Raw genomic sequence first — 26,985 nt, forward strand, 5'->3', positions numbered from 1 at the left:
GTTAGCTAAGACTGTAAGTGGAACTTTCAAGCACCATTTTAATGCATTGAGTGCTCAAAGGCAGAAATCCCTGTGCTTCTCTAATGGCTTTAATAAACAACCATATCATTTTTAGTCCAGGAATAAGTAAATCCAGAACTAACATCTGAGAAAGATACTTGTGCTGAGACCCTGATACTGTGCAGAGTGAGCTGTCCTGGCAGTTTCAGAGTATCCATATTTAAATTACATATTACATCTGTTTAGACACAGACCTTGCTGCTTTCTGAGTAGCCTTGCTCAAGTAGTGGCATTTGGGGTTCTCTGACTGGTGTTGCAGGATCTCAGAAGTCACCTGCAGCAGCTGCATCACTTCAATCAAACTCACTCAATAGAGGTTTTCTGGCCTTCCTGGCCCTCAGAATCTGTGTCAGCTTTTCCAAGTCATTTCTTCCCTTAAAACACAGAGAAAGTTAAAAAATAACAAGATTCCTTCATCTTGCAGAAGCGATAACCCTGAGAACCCTGGGCCCCCCGGCCCTTGGTTTTCTTTCCAGAGCTGGTTGCCAGCTGGACCTAGTGGGATCCATACAAGAATCTTCAGGGCATTTTCCCTGCAAGATGTGTCAGGGGGTGTTCTTGCAAAACATACACTATACAACATCTTTCAACCTCCCTACATCCAGCTGACAGCTTCCTTCTGGAATGTTGTTTCCCCCATGCTTATTTCAAAAGATCTTCTTACTGTTGGTAAGAAAGAGAGGCTCGACTCTTCCTCTTCCCCTGGAAATACATGTTTTTCATTTCACTGGAATGACACCTGGTACACTTTCACTTCAGCACTTGAGATTTTTGCTTTAACTCTTCCCTAAATTTGTCATCTCTAACCCTGTCTTCTGAGTACCAATTTCTTTCTGGGAATACTCCAGTGGCTACTGGTTCTCTCTGGACAGATGTAATTCCTAATATAATCTCATCAATGTCATTGTTTGAAAGAATATTAAGTAAGTAGAGTATCCATTTACTGTGGGGGCCAGTCTTCAATGAGTTTCATTCTGTTAGTAGGGTCCCCAGCCATCACCAAACCCCATTAAAACCTTTGCACATCTACCAGTGAGCCATGACCTTTTTATTTCTTATGGCTCTTCTAAGCCAGATCAGCTGGGGAGAAATATGAAGGCAGCAAGGGAAAGTAAAACCAGTTAGGTGAAGTTATTTCTTTGAATATTGAAAAACAGGTGAAGTTATTTCTTTGAATATTGAAATCAGGATAAGTGGTACTTAGTACCAGTGGGATGATGCTGAAATGCAAGGCTGCATGTTATTATTCTTTGTACCTGAAAATGTAAAACTCAGGCAAAGAAATTGCTGTAATCATATGTCTGTTCTCATTTTACAGTGTTTGTATTAAATAAAGAGTCTGTATCAGATTCAATAGTATAGTACCTTTTTTTCCCAAAGTAATATGTGTAGACTATTTTCTTCACAAACCTTGACTGGTAGTGGCTCAAGGTATGCACAGCTCATGTGAAAAATATGAAAGGTTCTAGAAATGAGGCCAAACTCCTAACTCTAACAGAATACCAACATGATGCAAAGAGAGAAGAGAACAGTGCCATTTATACTGGCAAATTTCAGGTTTGTCATTCTTTTCCTTGAGAACAAGAGAAACAACTTATGCAAAGGAAAGATAAAAACAGGCAGGCAGTGCTGGCTTTATCTTCAGTGTGATAAGCTTCCTTCAGGGGGACATGAACAAACTATGCATGAGACATGGAGAAGGTACAGACAGTACATTTTAAACTGTTCCCACTGTGAATTGTTCCAGCTTCAGGAAGCCATTCAAGTTTGCTGTCAGATCTCCTTCCAGCTTCTGGTACCAGCTCTGGTGCACTGAACTTTTCAATTTTGTTTTAATAGAGCTTAAAAATAGAGCTTAAAATAGAGCTTAGTTTTATGTGACTTAGGAACTTTTGTTTGATTTAAAGTCCAGAAAGAAAGAAGGATGGATTAAGTTAATCCTAATCTTGAGGAATGTCTCTGTCAGAGCTATAATTGAAAACTCCAGTACACAACTCACAGACCCCCAAAGACTGGTTTACCTGGAGAATCCACCAGTGGGTGGGCCCTCCTGTGGGTACCTAACTGAAACCTGCCTTCCAGGGAACCTGCAAACCCTGCGGATGGTGACATGGCTGTTGCTTCATGGAAGAAGTCTCTGGAAGAGTCTGTTGGGAAGAGATGGACTTTCCTGCAGTCAGCCCAGCTAGGAGTGGCAATGCCAATAAGAGTTCAGTAGCACCAGTTTATGCTCATGAAATAATTTGGGTTTGTCAAGTCAGTATTTTGTATATAAGGCCTGTTCTATCAAAAAAAAAAAAAAAAAAAAAAAATCCTGAGCAGCTCAATCCTGTTCAAGAGGACCTGAAATAAGTAGTTGTATGATTTTTAAGCCCAGAAAACACGACAGGTGTAAGTAATTTACAACATGAATTGAACCAAATTCTGTGGTTGTGTAACATCACTGAAACACCAAGTTAAAGAACAAGAAGAGACAGTACCAATCTCACAATTTGTTTACCTGGTATTTTCTGTCAGAAGACATTTTGTAACTTATTTGTTGGGGTTTTTGAGAAACTTTCTGCTGTTATTTGTGGCATACTTTTGAAAACTCACCTAACAAAAACTCCTTTGGGTAAAGTGTCTTTTTCTTGTCTAATAAAATTACTGAATAAGTTCTAAAGTCCCAAAGAGAAACTTCTGTTTGCTCTCTGCTTCATCCTAGAAGTTTGTGAGGACTTCCAAAAACAACAGCCTGCCAAAGGAACCTGATTTGTAACTGCATTAAACCCATCAATGCTTAATCTGCTAATTTACTGTGTGTGCATTTGGGAGTAGCTGATTTTGAAGCCAACTAACATACTCTCAATGTTGTACATTTTCTTCTTAATGAAAAATCTGAACATGTGTCACACATAAAATTAAATGTAAATAAACTGCAAATGTAAAGAAACAAAACATGTTTTTTTTCTGCAAGTACCTTTATTTTGACCCCTGGCTTTGCCAGAGGTTTTTCCATATATGCTTTTCTTTCCTGTCCCTGAAAAATTGTTATTAGAAAGGTACATAGATTCCCTAAATAGCTCAGCCTATGTCATCCAGTCAAGGGTTGGTCAGGAATTCAGGCTTTGCATTTTTGGGTTTTGTTGCTGTTGTTTTTTTGTTTGTTTTTTTTTTTTAATCTGAGATAATTTAAGGTATTTTGTTTGACAAACTTTTGCTGAATCAAAAGCAATTCAAACACTCCAGCAGGCTCTCAGTACCCAAAAATGATGTTCCCAGCCAGGCTGGACAGGGCTAGGTGATTCCCATCCTTGGGGCTGCCAGCTGCACCCAGCTGGAGCTGAGCTTCTGGCTCCCCAGGGCACAGCTGGAAGCCCTAAAATCTTGAGTGGAGCCACTTTTCCTCAAGGTCCTTTTTGCACGGCCAGGGCTTTGTGCCTGGAAGCCGCGTGCTGACGTGCAGGTGTTCGTGGCTCTGGCTGCCCCGAGCTGTCCTGGGCCCGCCTGGCATCTGGCTGGTGGCATCTGCAAAGCCTCAGGCGCTGTCCCTGCTCCTGTGCAAGCCAAGCAGATGGCAGCTCCCTGGATTGTCACAGTGTGTGGTGAGCAGTGTGTCTGTGTAAAGAGTAATGAACTTCAGTCACTGTGCACTCTCCCTGTGTCACTGTGAATGCTTTAAACCACTGACATTTCTTTATGTATTAAAATACCAAGAGGCTGAGTGCTGTAAAACTTGCCAAGTCCATAATTCTTCTGCCTTTTGGTGCATTGGTTTACCAGTCTGCAAAGCAAAAGCAGGCAGGGTTTGCCTATAAGTCTTAATACTTGACCAAGACATTCATGTGTTCCAGCTTCTGGAATAGTGAAAATAGTCATAGATCCTTTCAACTTTGAGTCTTAAAGCAGGATTAAAGTTGGTTGTCAGGAAAAAAAAAAAGCCTAATTTGCTTTGGCCTGGCTTGCTCCTGACACATTCATTCTAAACCAAGATAATTAGCATTGCAGAGCATTCCCAGAGTATGTGAATGTGCACTTCCATTGAGAGGGGATTTGCTGGCTGGCTGCTTATGGCAGCCAATGTTCTTGTCTAGGTTTTAATTTGTTTGTTTGTATGTTTGATGTGTTGTTAGGAGTTATAGGATTGAAAAGCTTCCAAAAGTCCTATCCAGCCTCTCAAAAATATGCAGAAAAATACACTTTTGTTTTTGGAACATAGATGTTCCTTTTACAAGATAGGTGCTTGGCTGTGGTTTTGGTGGGGAACCTGAGTATCCAGTTAAAACTTTCAGCTGTTGCTCACTTGGCTGAGCTGACAAAAATTACTTTTGACTTGCCTCAAATACGGTGACACTTTGCACTATCGTTTTGGAAAAACATGCAGCTTGAAAAGAATATATTAATTTTTGAAGGCCAGATTGTTTCTTGCAACAGAAATGGCTGCTGTGCTACCAGTTCCATGCACCTGCAGGAATGAGGGAGCTGTAGATTTCTTGCAGCATTCCCTGCCTCATTACACACATTACATGAAGTGCTACTAAAATTGTTTCATTTTTGTTTCAAATTAATGAAATGCTATGATATCTACTCCACTGTAAATCACTCTTTCAGACAATAAACTTCCTTTTATTATAAAAAGCAGATCCTAAAGATGAATGTGGGGGTTAGGAAGAGTAAATGTTTCCTTCATGGTCTGCAGGCAGAACACAGCAAATGGGGCTCAGGTGAAACCATTGTGGTCCCCAGCTGAGGGGACGTGCCAGGCTTGGTGTTCTGTTCCAGGCAGCTGCTCTGAGAACAGAGCTCAGGCCCAAGGCTATGCATGTTCTTTATACTCTCAGTAAAGTGATGGAAAGGGCCACCAGGCTCCATGAGCTGCTGGAATGGCTCGAAACAATCAAATTTAATTACTTTTTTCTTTCTTTTTTTTTTTTAAGTGATGATGGGAGAATGAAAAACATCATCAGCTTCAGAGGAATTTTCCAACAAGAACTGGCTTTGCAATATGAATCTTGAAGGGATCAAAGAAGGATTAAATAAATTAAGAGCAACAGGGTGTAAGGCTGTGCAGCGATGGACAAGCAGCCCTGTCCTAAGTGGACTTTTCTTTTAATGGTATAGTGTAGAATACCTGATGTAGTGTACAATGTGTTTATACTTGCCACTCAGATCCTGTGATTTTTTAGGCATCAGTCTAGCTAAGAACTGCAATATATTTAATTTTGATGAGGTGCTCATTAGTTCACTCACTCCTCTCCATCCTCCACGCTTCGTGGCTGATGGCTTTGATGATGATGGCACTAAATCACACACTTCAAGTTTAGTACTTCTTGGCTGTTTTTCTATAACTAATTCTAAAATGTTCTTCTTAACAACTGTATGTATAGCAAAGGATCTATCTTTTGAAATAGTGGAAATTAAAGTCAGTGAAAAGTCTGCTTTATGCTATGACCTTCAGCAGTTTCCAGAGGAAAAGCACAGCTCCTTTCATATTTGTCTCCAGGCTCTGCCCATCAGTATCTACAGTACAACATTCAAAAGTATCTTTGACTCTGACTTTGTGCATTTCCAGAAGTGTGGGGCTGTAAGTAAAGTAAATGTGGAAATTTTCCTGTCAAGCTGAAAAAAAAACCAACAGTCATACCTGTAATCCAAAGAGCTCAAGAAAATAAGATAATCATTACATTTTGATAACAAAGCATAGTTGAGGGCTGCAGAGAAACCAGTTACTGTGGAAAACTTAAATAAACAGTTTGTACAGCCTCAGCATAAGAGATCAGATCCACAGAGCTGCTTTAGGGGTTCAGAGCCAGTAACCACCTATCCACAGCATTTAGCACCTGGTGCATTGGTGCCTTTGTAGGCAGCAGGCATCTGAAACAGGGAGTGCTGCTCTCTGCATTAAGGAGACTTCTTCAAAATAACAAGGAAATTTAGTCTTAAATACTTGGCTTCTGTTTTCATAGTTTATTATATCATGATTGGATTCCTTTTGTGGACCCAATCTTCTTAATAGTACTATTCATCTCTGGCAAAGGTTAGACTTGAGTGAAATTAGGACTGAGATGAAAGAATAGAATTTATATTATTTAGCAGCTGAATGTGTCATTACATCAGAGTTGGTATTGTGTAGCAAATTGCAAGCTGTAGTGAAATTGCTTTAAAAAATATCTGTATATATTTTTCTAAAACTGTGATAAAGTCATTCAGCAGCACATTGAAATGCATTTCTAGCTGAACTGTTATATCTTTTTATTCCTGTGGTACAAGAACAGATGGCAGTTATTTTTCTTACCAGTCTCCAGCAAAGCTGCTGCAATGCTTTGCCTTCCCTTGTAAATGCTTCCAGGTGAGAGACAAGTACACACGACCAAAATGAATCTGCATTGTAACACTGGACTGGGGTTTCTAAAGCAAACTTTTAATCAGCTTGCAACATTAGGCTGGTGATAATTACTTAATGTCCTATCAGTCAAGTAGTTCATTATGACAGGAAAATGTGCTGTTAGTCAGAATCAATGGCATGTTTTGCAATAAGTTTTTGGAGCAGATGTCTTTCTTCCTAGACATTTTTAATGCAATAATTGAGTATTCTGTAACTTGAACACAACTGCAGTCACTCCCCAGGGGCACCCATTGGTGGATTTGGAGATGCTCTCTGTGACTTTATGGCATTCCTGGGGGGACTGTGATTGATCTGAGAACCTCAGCTGATTGTTCAGTAGCTGGTGTGTCAAAAGGGCTCCTGCCCCTACTGTGATAAAAGTGTTTAGTGATTCTGTACATTGCTGTAAGCACAGTATAAATGGCAATGTTTTTTGAAGGATTTTGGTTTATAATCATTGCTACCTTAGCACTAGTTTGGCAGCTCTGAGAAGGCCTGGTGAAAATGTCTCTAAATACAACCTGGTGTAATATTGCCTGCATCACCAGTAATGCTGTGTAGCTCAAGAAATGCAATATTCTGAAGTGAAATCATTTGTAGTTATAAATCTAAATGAAACCACCAAGTGTTGTAAATCTAGGGCTGCCTACCAATTTATGACATTTTAGATTGCCTGCTGTAATGTGCCGTATTATAAAAGCATTGTTAGGAGCTGTATTTAATTTACTTGCTTTAAATTATGGTTTAGTAGACTTGGCAGCACTGGGTTAATGGTTGGACTCGATGATCTTAAAGGTCTTTTCCAACCGAAATGATTCTAAATTAATGCTGTACTGCAAATCCAGCTTTATTCAAAGAAGCTCTAATTCTTTCTCAAAAAACGTGGTGTGTTTTATTTTACAGCCTTCGACAAAAGAAAGGCAACTTGGCCCAGAAGCACTGGGCTGGAGCAGCCAACATGGCAAAGTGCAAGCCCTGCCCCGTGGCCCATTCCAGCGCTGTCTGCGGCTCCGACGGACACACCTACAGCAGCCAGGTGAGCTGACACACCCCCAGCACACACCCCCAGCAGCCAGGTGAGCTGACACACCCCCAGCACACACCCACAGCAGCCAGGTGAGCTGACACACCCCCAGCACACACCCACAGCAGCCAGGTGAGCTGACACACCCACAGCAGCCAGGTGAGCTGACACACCCCCAGCACACACCCCCAGCAGCCAGGTGAGCTGACACACCCCCAGCACACACCCCCAGCAGCCAGGTGAGCTGACACACCCACAGCAGCCAGGTGAACTCTGCCTGCAGCTCCAGCTCCCACAACCACGCTCAGCTGGGATGTGGGATGAAGATGGAATGCCTCCTGTTGTTAGGCAGAATTAAATTACACTCTTCGTTAATATAGGAATATTTTTTCATGTAAAAAGTGCTGATAAATGTAGGCTTTTCCATACTTGATAAACAGCAAATCAGAATGCCAAATCGCAGTCCTGTGACTTTCCTGATTCATGTTTCTCTAAATAGCCTGTTCTCTTAATGAAGTACAACAATTTTAATATTGATGATGCAACTGAAAAAGAAGTACCATTTGATGAGATTAGACAAGAGGATTTGGGGATAGTTCTTTTTTTTTTAAGATTTGGTCTCCAAATCATAAAATAACTTAGCAGAATCATTCTTCAGTGATAGATTTATTTTTAATTGTCTCTTTTTTCTTAGACTGCATGGGTAACATATTACAATTCATTTAGCCCGTGGCTTTAATAGGCTTGTGTGCCAGATGCAGCATATATGGTACCATAAAAAAATTCCCATAACCCAGTGGGGATAAATTGACTCATTGTTATACTGAAAATACGATCACCTTAGGGCTTGACTCAATAAAAGAAAATGTCTTCACAATCATTCAGCATTCCAGATCTCCCATTAGCAAATAAAGCCTTCCATGCCTTGGACACATGTCCCAAAAACAGCACTTCAGGCACTGGAAAGCATGTTTTGGGGAATACCCTTAAGGTTCTCTTAAATTCATGCATGCAAAGTACTGTTTAACAGCCAGTAAAACTACCTTTTAAAATCCAAACATAGACTTCACAAAAAAAAAAAAAAAAAACCAACAATCAAACAGGAAAATAAAATTCTCTGCTGTGTTGTGACAGCTACATTATTTTCTCAGCTGGGCATCTTGAATTCTTCAGTTATTAATGGACACAAATATTAAAATGCTGCCATGCCTTGGTAATTTCAGCTTCTCTCCTGTTCTGGCTGAAGGATTTGCATGGCCAGAAGGAGCAAATGAGAGCAGAAACTCTCATCTGTGCACACAGACTGCAGGAGAAATGGCCACATGTTGTCTGTTGAACAAGTTACTCTTTCATTCTCTCCAGGAGTGTGGATTGCAGTAATGTAGCTTTGGCATTTATGGTTAAGGTGGCCTCATATTTTTAAAATTACTTTTTCTGTCTGAACTCTTGAGTCTGTAAGATGTTCTGTAGCAAAAAGATTTCATTCCATGTTCTGTCATGCTATGCACTCCTTTCTGTGCATCTTACCTGCCTCTCTGGTAGCTCCAAGTGGGATTTTGGCCTTCTCTATTTCTCACCATAAGATCTAACTGGTTTTCCTTAGACATACTGCCAATGTTTTAAATTCACTAAGCTGTTGTGATTATGATATAAGCCTGGGAGCTGCAATGAAGACATGAAACATTTCCTGGTGCTGACACATTTGACTGTCAGAGACACCTCCCAGAAGCTGCCTGTTTGGGTTTTCGGGTTTTTTCAAGGAGATTTTATTAAGATTTATTCTGAAACAACTTTGTCTCATCTTTATTTATTGTATGTTTTACTATCAATTGCTGCTGTCCTCGCAAAATTCAATTTTTTTTTTTTTTAGAAGACGAATTTTGATAAATTAGCTGAAAATACTTTAGGGAGAGCATTAAAATAAAATAGTATATTTTAGTGTCCTAACAAATAATATTTTTATGATCAGGAATGATCATTAGTATCTGGTATCTTCTACAAAAAAAAAATCATACTGCTTCCCTCAAACTCACTACTGGAATTCACCAGACAATGTGATCCCTTTTTCCTGCCTTCAAGTCACTAAAATCAAAGTTTTGTCAGTAATTTTCTTTCACATGCCAGTGCTGTTGGCAGGTATTATTTCTGGCCCTGCAGTGCTGCCATGTTCTGGTATTGACAGTGAGAATACAAGCAGGTGGACTGGAGGTGGGCACTGCTTGGGGCAGGGATGTGTTTGTTGGTCCTGGCTCTGCATCTCTGAACGTGCAGTGACGAGCTGGGCAAATGGGCAGATTCCTGCTGAGCTTGTAAACAAAAAATGGAGAGAGGCTACTACATTTCAGGGGGAAAAAATCTTCTGGAAGTGCATACTGGACTTCCCCTGCTGCTGGCAGCCAGGTGGGACAGGCAGACACAGCAGCAGCTGGTCCATCCTGGCTGAGCTGGGTCTGGCCCCTCGTGCTCAGGTGGGAGATGGGCTTTGGGCTCCTGGCCTGGCAGAGCAGCATCCAAGGGCTGCAGTGATGACCTGGGGCTGCCATCCTCCAGCAGCAGGGTTTGTACCAGGGCTGGCCCTTCCCATGCTTTGAACTGTTATCTGAGGAAAAAAATGAGTGAAAAGGAAAAGACACAACACAAGTATGGCTGGGTGATCAAATGCAGATGAAACTTTGTGGCAGCAGCTCTCTGGCCACAGAGAGCAGGCACAACTTTCCCAGGCATTTTCCTGGGGAAGGCTGTGAGAAGATCAGAGAAAAGAATGAGAAACAATTCTTATCTCCACTTGTTGCACCTGCTGTTGTGCACATGTGGAATGTGTCATGGAGATTTGTTTACCAAAAGGTAATTTCTTAATTGGACAACACTGGATGGTGTTTGGATGGATTGACCAATTCTGGATCAGACTGGCTGTAAGGGTTACTGAGTTCCTTAGTAAGTATAGAATAATATAGTATAGATGATATAATAAAGCATTTGATCAGCCTTCTGCAATCATGGAGTCAATGCTAATTATTACCCGGATGGGGGCCTGCGGCAACAAAACTTGGGTGTCAATAAATGCCCAGTAATTCACATTAAGAAAATACATACATACTAAATATACATCTCACAGGCTCTCACTTAGCCACTTGGTCCTGGAAAAATTCCAGCTGTTTCTCAGGAAATGTAGGAGAACTAGAGGCAAGAATTTCTTGACAAAATTGGGGAAAGTCAATCAAATTAATAATGCAAGGGTTATAGAGGGGGGAAATAACAAAAGATAAACTAAAGCTCCATTTTTGAGCTTACTGGTTGATGTAGACAGAGGTTCAGGATGTTTAACTCAGACTTGCTGAGTTCCATCAAAGACATGGAACACTTCAGACCCACAACTAATTTATTGAGGGCTAGTCAAAGGAATCTTTTGTCTTTTTAATCTTTCATTGGAAAATATTCAGTGGTGTTGATTTCCAACACAAAGACAAATGGTAAAATGGTAAAAATTATAAAAATGCCATGCCCACATCTTCTGCTATGATGATTTAAGTGTCAGCTAAACTATAGGAGACACAAGATAATGAGAACTTTGTCTCTAATGTTGATTTAGCTTCATGTGTAGGAGTTGTACTGCTTAAAAAATCTCACCACCCTTTAGGCATTAAATATTTCTGGTTCTTTTTCTGAAAACTTGAAAACTTGTTCTGGATTTTTTCATCTGCTACACATAAGTGCTAAAGTGGAAATTTATGATAAGCCCTCTTGTTGGGCTGTAGTCTGTGGTGGGGTTTTTTATTGTTCTAGTTTTGTTTTCCAGGTGACAAACTAATTCTTCCAAGTAATGGGATTATTCCATTCTTCCGTTACACCAATAATTCAGCACTTCTGCATGACAAAATTTGAACACAGATGTGGCCTGTATGTACTCAGTCCCTGTACCTTGTCTACAGCAACTGAAAAAGTAGTGGTTTTTGAACTTCCAGAATTTGCTTGTATTTCTGGAAAACTTTATAAATTATCACCCTTTCCCATGAGCTTTGAACTCTAAGAGGCTAAAGTTTATCAAAGATTTCACTGGGTTGTTTTGGTTTTTTTTCTACTTACTGCTTGAAATGCAGGTGTTTTAAAATGTACACTGTCTCTCACATAATAACTTTGTACAAAGAAGTTTCCTGGGTATAACAGCTCTATTTAGTATTGTAACAATACAAAGCACTTCCACAGATTATTACAGGCAGATTTTTCAAAGCTCTTCAAAGTACTAATGAATTAAGCTTATGAGGTACGTAAGCCCTAAAGAGCTTGATGTAATTAGTTAATGTTTTTGTCAGCAACACATTAAGAAGAATAACTTTATAGATCAGTTAACTTTGTAGTCAGTTTTACAGAAACTTTAATTAAGCTTGTTAATAAAGCAATTACCTGGACATGACGATGACTGTACTTAACTAGTCAGAAAATGAAAATTAGGATGATCTTAAATTACAAAACATACCACCTCAGTGACTAATGGTCCCTTCAAAGAAGGAAAGGTACATTGGCATAATTATTATGTTTCTAATTAGGTACATTGTTGTTCTGCAAATTTTAATTAAATCATTTTGAACTAATTAAGTCCATAATCATGTCTCTTTCTGTTTAAAAATGTAAAAATCATGTCCTGTTGTCATAACATTAGGTAATAAATTTGATATTAAGGGTTGTACAAGAAAAAAAAATTCCAACAATCTTGAAACAGAAGAAAAAATAACAACCAAAATAATGAGACACTATTAGTTAAATGTGTGCAAGGTGAAGGCTGCTGCATTTAATTAAGAGGGGTCTGTATGCAGAAGCAAAATTAGCAAAGACTAGTTAAAATGTCTAACTGTTGAGTATTTAGTGCAACGTGGTTTGGTTTTCCATAATCAAATATTGGCTGGACTAGCTGTCCTTGAGCCCTGGGGTGCTGCTCCTCAGCTATGGTTTTGCACAGCTTTTCCTCTCTGTCATTTGTCTGAGGGATGACTTGGCCTCTTCTGATGGAAAACAAGATACTCAGCAAAGGCTCAGCAAGACTCCTTGTGTGCCCACTTAGATAAGAGTTAGGTTAAATTCTCTGCTAACTTTTAGCTTTGGTCTGGTTTTGGAGGGGAAAATTAAGGAAGTAAGAGAGAAGGTGGAGGAAAGGAAAGTGAGACATAATAGGATATGATTAAAGAATTCCACGGGCAAGAAAATCAAGTCATCCTTATGCATCTGCTCCCTGTATACATTTTAAAGACTGTTGGTGGGAGATACAAGAATAAATTATTCTTTCATATATCTCTTTGTGAAAATGGATAGATTTTATGGGATGTGAGCATTCTAAATAAACTTTCTACAGGAAAAAGATTTTGCAGCATTTTAACTACTTCCTTGTTCTAGGAGCAGATTTTCAACATTATCCCTATTTGATAAAAGGGATATTTGACTCCATGTGTTGCAGGGGGTTCCTAACTGCAGCAATACATCTGACACAAGGCTGTTAGCACTACTGATTTTATTCTCCCAAATAACCTCTGGGAAACTCCAGAGGACTGTGGGAGAACTAGAGCTGGCCTGATGCTGAGTACCTTTGTATATCCCCTCCTTTGACTCTGGCACATCTGGCTCCTGCATTCCCACGAGGCAGATGTTCCCTCAGCCTGTGCTCTGGGCCACTGAGACTTGAGTTGTGTAATCCAAATGCTGTGTGAAGCTCTTATTGCATAATCAACTCCTAAATAATAAATTTTGTCTCTCTAAGGCAAAGCAGGCAGAGTTCTGTGCTGTGCATCCAAGGCTGCACAGTTTATTTGGCTTGAAGCATGAGGTGAGCGATGTTTTTGATCAAGTGCTGTGTATCCTAAAGACAGCCTGTTGTTTACATGGTGTTTTTCTCTGCATGGTCTCTAGAAATGAGCAGAAAATTGGGAATAAGGTAGATCTGTATTATTCTGTACCTTGTAATCCATGTCAGTGTCTTAAGATAGTTAAATGTAAAGGGCATTTTTGCATATGCTTGAAGAATGGCATTTCTCTTTTGGTCAATTAATATGCTTAAAAAATGTCTTTCTGCCTCCTACAGTCTTTCCAGTGATGCCTCTTAAGGGTGTCTTGGCTACAAATTAGCAATCCAGAACAAAGATCTCTGCTTCCCCCTGATTGGGGTAACCTTTGTTAAATTCTGAGGGAGCTGGGAAATACCACTTTTGAACTCTGCTCACATAATCATTCAGTTCTGCAAATTCCTGAGCTTCCTTTCAAATCCCATTTAGTTCTGTGTTGAAGTGAAGAAGCTTTTGCTTTTCAGTGGTGTCAGATAGTAAATTCAAAACCCCAAACAATGCTCTACCAATTTTACATCCTAACCAGGAAAAAAATAACCCTGCATAACCACTCATCTGTGCACTGCAGCTGCTTCTGTGACAGCTCCCCAGCTAAAGCCCATGAATATATACATGTTTGCAAGGATTTTTACCTGACATAATATGAATTGTGAGAACAGCCAAAATAGAGGCTTCTGCAGTGACTCAACAGATAGAGGGGGAAAGCGAAGAGCTCTGGGCAATTCTTACAGAGTAAGGGCTGCTTTGTCATATTGCCAGGTTTGAGATTCTGTGAATTAATGAGAAATTGCTGTGGCCCAGGAGATGATGTTCTTTCAGAGACTGATTGTTGCTATCCCCTTAGTCCTTGGAGGAAGAGTCTTCATGAACACAGCTCTGCAAACACAGACTGGGGGGAAAAAAGTAAAGACAACAAAAAATGAACAAAGAAAGGAAAAACAACAAAAAAAGCATTTTAAATCAAATAAACCTCTTAGACAGAAGATACTGATTATTTTTGTTGGAAACTGGCTACTTGAAGCTCTGTTAAAGCCACTGGTCAGTGGTGGAAGGAGATGGGGGTTACTTTGGTCCTGCTGAAGCCTGGTGATCTCTTTGCACCTGCATAAAGGCAGGACAGACAAACATTGGAGGCATCTGGGGACAGATTAAAATGGATCACAACCTGGTCTTGGTTTTCTTTGCTATAATCTTTTTTAGGAGAGATTACTTAAAATTTTCACTGTTTTAATTTGTACTGGGGTTGGTGAGCAAAAGGCCCTGACAGAACCCAAAATTTATCCAAAGTTGTGTGTCTAAGTTTTAGCAACTATGAGTTAAGCTGATCTAATTGGGGAATGCTGATGTTTATCTCCTTTCTCTAACCTTGCCTAGCAGGGAAAAGATATTTTTAGTTTGTTTTTCCATATTCTAACATTTCTCAGTCCACAACAATTCAGCCTTGCACAGACTAGGTTCTTTGTGATTAACATATTGTGTCAGTTTCTAAATCTATTTTCTCTTTAATTCCTGAGTCCGTTATTTTGCCATATTAAGGCTTGTCAGAGTTGAATGTTTTAATTATCAAGTCAAGCCTAAAGACTCTGGAGGAGATTATGATTAAATGTCTCTGTTAGGTGGGTTGCTGCAAGTGGTAACTCTTCCTTCATATTATTTTGGTAACTTGACTATAGAGAAAAAACTGCTCTAAACTCCCTAAAAAATCCTTCTCAATATACAGCTGCAGTAGTGATGTATAAATACCATGCTGGGAAAGGCAGTATGAGAACCTGTGCAGAATAAAACAACTTTCAGGTTTCCAGCCCACAGCCCCCATCAGTGAGGGACGGGGAGAGGTGAAGCTTCAGGGAGCACAAGGCTGCTTCTCTCACATCCAACTCCCCGAAATTCTGTACAAGCCCATTTTCCCAAATGGCTCTGAAAATACTCAGAGCTCTCTAAAGCAACTGGACGTGCTCATATTTTAGTGCTGCAGAAGAGCAGGATTTTGGCCTGGTAGTCTTGAGTTTCACACAGCACAATAAACCCTAAATGAGTTTTAAAAGAAGAAGTCTACTCTTTTGGCAGTTTAATGCATTTTTTTATTGTGTTAATTTAAATTGACTGGACTTCATTGAGAGTGTTCATTTAAATGTATCTTCCTTAAATAAATTAGATTCATGTTTAGCCACTAGGTATATCTAGAACCTAATTAGACCTGCTGCATGATAATGCAGCTCCTCATATTTTCATGTCAGTTGTTACAAAAACACCAAAAAAAAACAAGGAAGGGACTGGGAAGATGTGTGTGGGGCTGAGTCATACATGTCTAAAATATCTTGGCCAAGGTATTCACAAACAACAATATTTTGGGATTTTGTTTTGGCAATTTCTAGCATGCTAAAATAATTTTAATATAGATCTATGTTTCCTTCTGGTTTTGGTGTTTTGTGGGGTTTTTGTTTCTTTAAAGGGAGGGAAATGACACATTCACTTTACATAGCAAGGGTTAATGCTGAAGAAGGGCAGCTTCTTGCAGAGAGCTTGGTCCCCACGCTTTTCTGATTTGGCCACATATGCTTTATTCAGGAGGATGAAATAATGTTTAGAATGTCACTGATTTTTCCCCTTCCTGTTTATGAACTTCTGCAGTGTTGAAGAAAATGTTTTTATTTAGGCACCCAGGTAAGTGCTGCCAATAATTAGAAGTCTGAATATGTAACATTCCTGCTGCTGGCGGCTCATTATTCAAAAAAACCTCAGAAAAACAATGTTTTTCTAGGGAATGAGTTTAAATATATGTGCTGAAGTCTTACTGAATTAAATAAGACTGAATCTTATTAGCATCTTGAAAAATGCAGTTCTGTTCCTGTTTTAGGCTGGAAGATGTAGGCCTGTCAGCTGTATTTTGCACAGTAAATGAACATCTTGTTTTGAACATCAGTTCTCTAGATTTTCCAAAAGTTTATGGTTTTTCCTGGTGTTGGTTATTTTGTGGCTGAGGTTTTTTTGTTGTTGTTGTTGTTTTGTTTGTTTGGTTGGTTTTTTTGTGGGTAGAGGTGTAGTTTTAATTCTCATTACAACATTTTATTAGATTTATAAAAAGTATTTGTTTATGAAACGTATCACCAGCAATGACTTGCTTGGGCGCATTACCCCAAAGCAGGGAGCACTAGATTTTGTTAAAATAAAAGCAAAATTTGGGGCTTTTTCTTTTCACATGTGTGGAAGGAGCCAGCACTGACTGACAGAAAACAATGTCCTTATTAATAAGCCTCTACATTAAAATTACAGCAGGAGCACAGGGAGAAAGAAGCAGCAGTGAGTCAACTGTGACTTGTGTTCTTGGAGTTACTGTGTCAGTAATGATGGATGGAGCAAACAATAAAATTTGACCTGTCAGGTTGTGCTTCTGAGGCTAGGGCCTTAAGGCATTTGTAATTGGCTTCAGCCAGTATGTTAATGTAGGTGGTTTGGAAAATTAGGTTATTTCAATGATACAGCTGGTTTGCAATTTTAGTATTCAAAAGAAAAGACTAGAAACTCAAAGGGACTGAAGTCATAAGGCTTGTTCTTCGTAAACTGCCTGTTGTCCCTGTGTAATAGAGCAGGCAGAGGAGTAGTTTTCAGATGAGATGTTCACAGTGTGTAGAATAGGAGTTATTTTAAATGATTTTGTGGGGCATAATTCTTAAACAGTGTGTGGGAGGTGCAATGCACATAGTTTCCATTACACACATAAATCTCATTATTATCTTCTTCATATTCTACATTATGCTCAAATGTGCCCCTGTAATATAACAGGACTAGAAAACACTTCTTGGCGTTGACATTACTCAGTGATTTGTCAGTGTGGCGTGAAGTGCTTAAGTGAACACATTTCTCATAGCTGAAAAAATCTGTGCAGTGTAAATCCACAACTAAAGTGGGTTTTAAATAGCTGTGCACAAAGTAATTCTATCATATTATATATGTTCAGTTGGTGTTAGGAAGAGATCACATTGATATTATACATATAGTATTGAGGAGATATTGTGATAGTTTTTGCAAGTAGAATGATGTGCATATTTTCCAGTGAAAGCATTTTATAGTATAATGTCAGTCTGAGCTCCTAGAGTTTTCATCAAAATGAGTATTCTGAACTTTCACTGAATTTAAGGCAAAATTCAGAGAGAAATGTCTCTTCACCCTCAAAATATTTGTACCCTGGGCTGGAAATCAGCTGAGAACCTGCCCAGTGATAACTTGCATGTTGGCAGTTCTTCCTGAGGAGATAGGGAGTGGGTTTGGGGAGGCTGGGGGGTGGGGGTGGTGGGCTGTGTGTTGGCTTGGTTTTGTTTGTTGGGATTTTGTAAGAGTGAAGTGGTGGAGGTGGGACAGAGTGCTCCAAATCATCAGAACATGGAGTCATCCAGATTACCTCTTGGTAGTCCTGTAAGGATTGGGCCATTTCCATTTTCTTTTCATTCAAGGGCTGTTCCAATCTTCTTCTCCATTTCCCCCTCCCTATACCTCATGTACTTTAAAGTGTTTACTCCTTCCAAGAAAAGGAAATGGCAGGAGGGAATTTTGATTGCAGAGGGGACCTGGGAGCATTGCAGAGGATGTCAAAGGTGGTTTTGGACTGATGGTCTTAGGAGAGGATCTGTGGGAAGGAGAAAAAGCAATGCTGAGATTACAATTGAAGGGGAAGACATAGGGATTAATTTCTATGAATCCATAGAAAAATTGGACTCCATTTCACTGTTTGCAGAAAACCTTGAACAAACTGGGCCTGTGCCCAGTCACTGGCAATTAGATGATACAAGTGGAATTTTTTGATTCAATGAGGGTTTTCTTCCCATACCTAATACTACACAAAACAGAAGCAGAGCTCAACTAGTTGCATGCCCTTCATCCAGGATATTTCATCATAATTAGAGAAGAGCAGAGAAGAGAATTTAAAATACATGTAGTCATACTTTTTAATCTTTGTTTCCACATGCTTTGGATTCTTCTCCAATGATCTATACTCTTATTTTACCCATTTTAATGTGTTACAGATAGAAATAAGTATGTAATCCTTAATGTGATCCTTCTAGTTTGATGTAATGTAATCTTAGTATAAGAAGTTTCTGCTGCAAATCTACTTTTATAATTTTTCCTAGGAGAAAAAAGTGTGTATTTTGTTGCATGTGTTTGAGAGTGGCAGATATTTTCTTATTGATGCAAGTTACGTCTTCACTGTTGTTACCTTTTCAAACTGAGAAAAAAGCATGAAGTGGGTCATTTCGGGTCTAGCTGGCTGTACTCACTTTTTCTTGCAGGAGATCTTGATGAAAAGGTAGGGAAATAAAGGAGAGATGGAAGTTTCCAAGTTCAGGTTTCAGCAGTGCTGGTTGTGAGATCTCAGTATGAGAATTTCTGCAGCTGGATAGAGCAGATATATCAAAAGAGTTATGGTAACCTGCACTGTCTGGTGAAAAACCCCAACTTTTTAAAAATTACTGAGATTTTGCAAAGAAAGGACCAAAATGTCTTTTAAAGAAAAGTTTCTTTAGGTAGCACAGGCAAGGTAAGGAGCCTTTAGAAAGTTCAGCAATTGAATGGGGATGGTGAAGGCTTTCTTCAGTGAGTGACGTAGCCACAGCCCTGTGTTCATCTGCATTGCGTGGCAAAAATGAGCTTTAAAATGTAAGACATTATTAATAGAATAGCAGAGGCTTTCAGAGGGGAGATGGCAAAGTTATTCAAGCTGTCTCTTCCAATTCCTGTGTAGGATAGAAAAGACAGGAAACTCTCATAGGATGCCTCTCTAATCTGGGTTTCTGCCCAGCCTAGCAGAGTTAACCCTGCAGGACCTCTGCAAATAGTTCTCATGTCCTGGGGCAGTACATGGCAGCAGCACACAGATTCTCCCTGCTGGATTGTCTCTCCTGCAAATTATATCCACCCCTGCCTGAGCTCTTGGGGGTGAGCTGAAACTGCTAATGGGGCTCAATCAGCAGGGGAGTATTTTTGTCCTATTCTTGCATGTCTTTCTGCAGCTGTGCACCACATGGTTCTTGAAAATTTGTCTGCAGTCTTAATATCTTACGTTGAGACACAGAATTTCTTTTCATACAGACATGTAATCACACCATGTAATGCATCTTGTCTGCCACCATGTAGTATTTGGTTTTAGGTGAATCTTTTGGGGTTTCTTTTTTCTCTTTTGTACACAGGCTAACTAAAGTGTTAGGTTAGTTCCAGCTGACTGGAGAGGTGGAATCTGGCTATTTTTAGTAAGTCGGTAGCTGTCCTTCTCCCATATGTGATAAAGCACATCTTTCTCACACCTCCCTGGCTTAGAATGACACAGCATAATGTCTGTAAACACCTGGTTTGGCTGTAAATGTGCTGGAGTAGCTCTCTCTCCATCCAGCTTAAGGTAAAGATCAGATTTGAAGATTTGAAGCCCATGGCTGGACTTCCAGTAGCAGATCTAAACAAAATGACATCCTTGAAGCAGCCCCCTATGGAGTGTGGAGTGCTCTTCCCTCCCATTGCAGCTCCCTTGGAGGCTGGGGCAGTGCTCAGCACCTTGAATTTGGGCAGGTGCAGGTGCCAAGTGCTTTGCTGTGAGAGGATATCCAAACTTGGAGGAGATCTTTATATTTTTATAGCAAACAGCAGCACATGGGAGTGAAAGGCCCCACCAGTGAAATAAATAGAATATTAAAAGAAAAAGTTAAACTGTTTGTGTCCCAGCATATTTCAAACCTCAAATAAGTGTATAATTACTTATTTAGCTTCTCAAACCAATGGTGTCCTCAAACCTGTAGTCATGTTTTGATATCTGTACTGTGCTTCCACCTTTGGGTAAGATTCAGTGCATAAATAACTTGCAAGACTTCTTGACACAGATCATGATCAACAGCCAGTACTTGGGTTTTGTGGGCCAGTTTTTGATTTTGACCTAACTGTAATAGACTTGTAAATGGAAGTTCACAAATAAAATTGGCACGAATTGTTACTACTTCTTTTAGCCGCCTCACTAAAAGTAACAAATCAAATTAATCAATGGGATTAATTATCTATGGAAATTACATCATTACCAGGCAAAAGCAACACCAGACTATCTACACATTTCAAGCAGAATATCTAAAGATGTAAAATTGAAATCTGTAGAAAGTACAAAATAATTAATTTCATTCACAGGAGTTCTTACTGGGGACTGTGGATGCACTGTTTGAAAAAACCTGTCTTATTAAATACCAATTAGATTAGATAAAATTTTAAAAGCCTCCCATAGATAAAGTCTTCAGCTTGTTAATGGACTTTTTTCCTGTTAACTTCAGAATTTCAAGTATTTTCAGGACTCTGTTGCTTTTCATGCCAATGAAAAGCTGCTTGCTAGAAATTCCAATTCTGAAGTCTCTGTGTTTAACATTCTCAGGAGAGATATGTCAGAGGCATCTTCCACCCAGGGGGTGATTGCTGCAACAAACTGTGTGAAGGTTGAAGATATTTACAGATCAGATGTAGCCAATTTAAATTGCAGGGAGACAGAAATGAAAGGCTCTTTCAGCTGCTGTACTGCACTAGGCTGGGGTATGGTCTGGTTTGAGCTGGGCACCAAACTGGGGCCCATCTGATCCACATCATGACCAATTCCTGCTGAAGTTGGTAGCAAAAGTTTTTCAGTTCAAGATGATAAATAAAGAGTAGAAAATGACCAGTCAAAGCTTCTGTAAGGGGATAGAAGAGGAATGCTAGCCTGTATGGAGACCTCTATTTTCAAATCTGAAATCTGTCATCATAAAGCCTATATAGAAGGGTTAGTGCCAGAAGCATGTTTTATTGCTTAAATCTATCTTGCACAAGCAACACTGAGCAAGGAGAACCCTTTTGAGTTATATAACTCTTTGATGGGATGCCTGAAGGTCTTTCTTTTTAAGCCAGTAAATTCTAGAGCAGTAATTTAAAGACTGCACTTTTCCTTAAATCTAAAAGCATGTTCTAAATCCTGTTGTATTTAGTTTGAACACTTATCTGATAGGCCTGATCCCATATTTCCAGACTGAGTGACATCACCTGCAGGCACTCAGACTTGCATTTTGACACACATTTTGCCTTCTGTGAGGCAGCTCTCCCAGTTGATGGCACTGGGAGGCAAAGAATGTCACCAGCCAGATCTGAAATGGGGTGAACAGGAAACAGAGTGAAGGTTTGGGCTCCTGCAGGAGGCACCACCCTGAGTGGTGGCCAGGGGCTGTCAGCCCTTACACCTTGAGGCAGAGCAGGTTCAGTGTTTTGACCTGCTGGGAGTTGTCAGTGTGACTGATCCAACAGACTTGAAGCAGTTCCTCTTGCCAGAGCCTGGAATTCCCACTTCATCTGTGCATCAGAGCTGGAGTGGGACTCTGCACCCATCCACAAGCAACCTTTTGGATTTTGGTGTGCACGTTTTGTTTGTTTTCATTGGATATCACTGCTTTTGCTAAAGCTGTAGATGCTGGTCCTTAACAAAGGGGTCAGGTGGGGACACCAGTCTTCAGAGATGTTTGTGTACTTTTAGGAGCTCCTGAATTCAGTCTTGCAGCTCTAAGTATTCCTGGTATTCCAAAAGGTATGGGCTGCAGGCTGAGGGCAGTTAACTGTGATGTTTTCACTTAGCTGTTTCTTTGGACCATATAGTGTCTATAAAAATAAAAAGAAGCTGTTCCTTGGGAAATAAAAATAGGAAATAAGGCAGGTAAAGATTAATTCAGGGGGCGTTTATGGACCAAGAACGTTGTGAGCTTGTGTGGTCACACACAGAGATAGCTTTTGCTGTCAAATACAGTGAAATATTTGATAAATATTAGATTGGTAAAATGAATAATATATAAACTGATGGCTACAGCAAGAGGTTAGGATTAACAATACCTGAATATAATCTCCAGTAAACAGCTTCCATCTGGCTGAGAGCTCACAGCATCAAAAAATTTAGTAACAGGAAATGTTCTCTTGCCATTATTCAATTAGCTCTGTGCAATTAGCAGGAAAGGCAGCCAGGATTTTTGGGGCACAAAGACCATTGGTTGGAGCCATGAACTGAGACTCCAGAAGTGCCCAGTGAACCACTGTGAAGGTAGTGCTGTGATCCCAGGGATATCTGTCATAGATTTGCTCATTGATGGTGAAATATAGGTTGATTAGAAGTTTGTTAGGTTTTTAGTCAGCTTTGTCAGATCACTGCAATGATGAAGTATGAGTAATACAGGGCTTTAGATAAGGCAATAGCTGTAATTCAGGAGTGAAGGGTTAAAAACTCTTGTAGATTTACAGGTGAGTGTGACTCATGTTTCTACTGTGGTGATAATTTTGGCATTATTATCTAAATTTCAGCTCCTTCTGTTTGCTGATTCCATTAGAAAAGTTTTCAGACCTAAATCATAACTGCAAAATAGTAGGAGATCATTTTGAGCAACATCCAGCATCCACAAATTACTATTGTGACTAAACAATAGTAATTTTATTGGTTGGAAAAGTGATGTGAAAAGAATTCTTCATTTATGTCTGTGTAAAACAGCCCCACAGGCTGATGCAACACAATATTTGAATGATGGTCAGCAACAGTTTCCTGGTATCTTAAATCTCATTAATTCTGCTTTTCTATTAGTTTAACTTAGAGCCTTTGCTTTCTGTAAGTAGACAGTTATTATAAAGTTGTGGAATTTTTCTTCTTCTTATGACTAATCTAAAAATGGACTTTAGTTTTTGTCATTGTTTCCATTTTCTTTAATGGGAAGCCTTTTTAATTAGGGTTTTTCTTTTGATGTACTATCATAAACTTTTCCATGTCATCTGTGTGAGTGAGCCCACAGCACAGAATGTGAAAGCTTGGAGTAAGTCTTGTGACTTTCAAAGCACTGAAGCTTATAAACTTCTGTAAAGTGACTTAGAAGTAGGCTTTCTTCATTACCCACAGTCATCTCCACTGTGATGTGATTAGTGAAACCCAGTTCATCAGTATCTAAACTGTCACCATCTAATTCTTCTTCAGAGAAGACTCTCTGCAACTTCAGCATTATATCTCCCAGTCTACCAGTAACTGGAGTGACCCACTTACAGCTACCTTTGGAAGAGAATCTGAGATGTAAGCTGGCACTGGAACTCCAGTATTTTCTTCCCTTGTGTAAAAATCCTCAAGACTAAGCATACACTGTGCTTTAAGGGTGGCAGATCACTCTGTGGGTTTTATTGCTTTGTTAATAGGCTCAAGACATCATCTGTCACTGTAGGGGCTGGGAGCACTGTGTGGGGTTTTCTGTTCATTGTTCTTCTCTGGCTCCCTTATTTTACAGCTTTAGCTGTGGGCTGTAGCCTGGGTCTGGGAGAGAATCAGTTGCCACCCAAAGTCTGATATGCTCCAAGCCTCTGTTTCCTCTGTATCAACAGTCATTTCCCTGCTTCTGCTCAGATCCAGGAAGCCACTTGCAGAAATTTAAAAAGCTAATCCTTTGACTTCACAGGTTCTTCTGGATGCATAGTTTAAGTTTTTCTGTTCAGTGACTTCAGTTTCACCTCTGCTTGCATGATTTTGGGAAGGGTAAGAGAAAGGAAAGGTCCTTTCCTATTCCTCCCTCTAATCAGCTGGTCCTCTTGATTTTGGGTTTTCTTTTCTCTCCTTGCTTTGATCAGAGCTCTGTATCTGTAAATGGACTCTGCCTAGGCACTGCCCCAGCCTCCTCAGAGCTGCACTAAACAACCAGCCACTTCCCTCAGTGTTAAAAATTAACAAAAAATTGTCTCCACTTCTACCGCCACCTCTATTTCCATTTCATCTCAGGGCACAAGACACTTGGCCATAAAATCAATACATTTTTTAATACAGGTTTTATATTTAATAGCTAAATGCTTCCTTCTTACTGAGCATCATCTTTGCTGTGGGAGCAGGGTGGAGACTGTGGGATGAGCCGAGCAGTCCTGCACCATTACACAGAGGATATGCTGTGGATATAAAAAGCAACAATGAATGCAGGGAAAGCATTTTCCTTAGCATATCCAGGAGGCTGGGAAGGAAAGGCAGCTTTATAATTCATGTTGGGTGCCCTTGCCGCTGATCGTGAATTTAGTCTTGATCTGGGCAAATCAGTCACACTTAAAGAGTGACAAGGAAATGTAGTGCTGGTGACAGCCTGTATTGTGAATATTTTTAAGGTCTTGGCTAAGGCACAGTTCTAGCCCAAAATATAGGCTCAAGGCTTTGCTAGACAGGCATTCTTGTCAGGGGCGATTGTGACAATCTAATCTTTCTTAAATTAAATGTTTTTTCTATCGAGGGAGTTGTGCAAATCCGTCACGTCCCCTCAGTTTCCAGCCGTCAGCCTGTGCATTGTTTGGGGATGGATTTCCTTGGTGATCCCATGTACAGGGCTGCAGTTGCCTTCTGCACGCTGCTGTCCTCCTTCAGCATCACTCTGAGAGCACAGGTCACCCATCATTCTCATCTCATTTTTGAACTAAATGATCCTGATCATGGCTCCTTCGCAGCACCTTGATGAGGGGAGCCCTCCCTGCTGAGATGAAACAACCCAGAGACCAGGAGGACGTGGAAGGGCCATGAGGCTCTCACCCATCAGGCTGTCCAAGCTGTGGTGGGAATGAGAAGGGGCTGAGGCCTCTCCTGAAGAATGGAGGCCATTTCTCACTGACTTGTTAAATGTCTCCCTGTGGAATAAAGGCTCAGAGCCCCTACCAGGCTCTCCAGGGCAAACAAGTGGGTGCTGCAAAGATGAACTCTGCAGTCATTAAGTGATTGATTTAAAGCAACACAGCAACTCTTTATTTCAGATATTCTTCTCATAGCACCTTCAGCCAGTGTACTAAATTCTGTCAGTCAAAATATTTACATTATTTTCAACATTTTAATACAATTAATTCTTGAATGTGTGCATATATGCATCCTATAAATAGTGAACAGCTAAAATAGCTTAATTCATGCTTCTATCTTCAGCAATGTTCACCTATCAAAATACTCAGTCTCCATTATGTTCAAGAGAAAAATATCACTGCTAAAATGGCAGGTGAAGCTTCAAATGCTGAAGTTGGCCCTTCTGGCACCAGTGCAAAGGAGAGACAAGGAGCACTATGAGAGAATGAGTCTGAAATTTGGGAATCATGTAGAAACCCAGCCTGAGAATGAAGTGTCTGTTTCAGGCATTAAATGTCTGCAGTTTAGTCAGATCAAACCTCATTTGGGCACTTGTTATCATTCACTGTGGACATTAATTCTGAACTGCAATCAGTTATCAGCTGGACTGGCCTCACTTTTATTGTTTTTTTGGGGAGTTGGACCTTTTCCAAAGCCAGATGAGAAAGGCAAGTCTGCAGTGTCTGGCCAAGGCAATTTGCAGTGCTTGGCTAGTGCTGCCTCTAGGATCCAATTCCCAGCCTCTCCCCTGAGCAGGCACCAACGCTGAGCTTGGAGTTTCAACTCTAGAAGCTGGACTTGGGCAAAGATGCCTCAAGTCCTTACATTTCAAAAGTGGCATCCTCTGGACAATTCAGGTACTGTGGCAGAAGCCACACACAGATTTTCTTCTACTGCAAGAAGTAATTTCCAGGCTCGGTATGGAAGAGCTCAAGAAACTGGTTCAAAAAAAAAAAAAAAAAAAAAAAAGCAGTCATCTTTGACTTTGAATTTGGTAAGGCTTCAATAGGAATTTAAAATACTGTCACAGTCCGCAGGAGGGGTGATGAATTCTCATTCAGAAATGTAATTTCTGAGTTCTATTTAAGGACATTCAGGAATGCTGCAGACATGTAAGGGGGAAAAAAGGAAGGTTTTGTCTGGAACATCACAAGCAGCTGCAACCAGCTTTGCGCTCAGCCATTTGGAACAAATGGAACAGTCACATAAATGGGGGATAAGTGCATGTCCCAGTAGATGAGTAACTAACTGGTCAACAAAATGTACAGTACTAGACATGAGAGCTTTGCTGTGTTATTCTAGGAAACAGCTCTTTCAAAGGGAGTTTAAATAAATCTCTTTCTGACAAAAGCAGTTCAAATATCAGTGGTGTATAACTGGTTGTTTGATACTATGTGAAAAATACTCATTTATTATCTAGCTAGATCTTTTGGTTCTTGAGCTATTTACATTTCAGAAAAAAAAATCTTAGTCTAATGGTCTGAATCCCCTCCAAAAGGATAAATACACTCTTCAAGTATTTTTCATGACTTCTGAAACACGAAAATATGACTTCTGACTGCGGTTTTACTTAGCCTTCTATGGGGGTAAACTTAAGCAGCAACATCCTTGTATTCTTTTTTGCTCAGTCCTGTAATATTGCTCAGAAGCAGGAATAGATGGCATTTTCCAGTGCCAAAGGGTCTACTAATATTTATGAGGTCATTGTACTTGTCATGGCAGGAAAACATTTTTAATCTTCTGGAGCCATAGAGTTCTGTGGGAGATAACATGTAAGTTTTGCTAATAAGCTTCACTCTTGCTTGATGAATTTATAGTGGCAAATGAGATTTATGCCACAAACTTCATCTGCCCAGTGGCCATCTGGAGACTGAGAATGTATTAGCCCTAATATTTAGTAATTTTGCTAATGTCCAGACTATGACCCACATTGCAGTTCTACTTTACGGTTTTCTTAAAGTAAAATTGTTGGATTTTAAGTTGGTATGTTAAATGGAGAAAAACTGAGGAGTTTTGACCCATTTGTGTGGATCATTATGCACAACTGTGGGAGGGGGAAAACAGTTTAACT

General features: G+C 40.0%; 1 protein-coding gene across 2 annotated transcripts in view; it reads left to right on the top strand.

Annotated features, from left to right (window-relative positions):
- The window catches only part of SPOCK1 (SPARC (osteonectin), cwcv and kazal like domains proteoglycan 1), a 265,334-nt gene that overhangs the window by 171,329 nt on the left and 67,020 nt on the right, over positions 1-26,985 (top strand). For both annotated transcript variants that reach the window (XM_053991513.1, XM_053991514.1), the window contains exon 5: positions 7,328-7,460. In XM_053991513.1, the coding sequence (XP_053847488.1) occupies positions 7,328-7,460 (133 nt within the window). The remainder of the gene's footprint in view (positions 1-7,327; positions 7,461-26,985) is intronic.

This window comes from Vidua macroura, chromosome 15 (assembly GCF_024509145.1).
Source record: "Vidua macroura isolate BioBank_ID:100142 chromosome 15, ASM2450914v1, whole genome shotgun sequence".
Classification (NCBI taxonomy): Eukaryota; Metazoa; Chordata; class Aves; order Passeriformes; family Viduidae; genus Vidua; species Vidua macroura.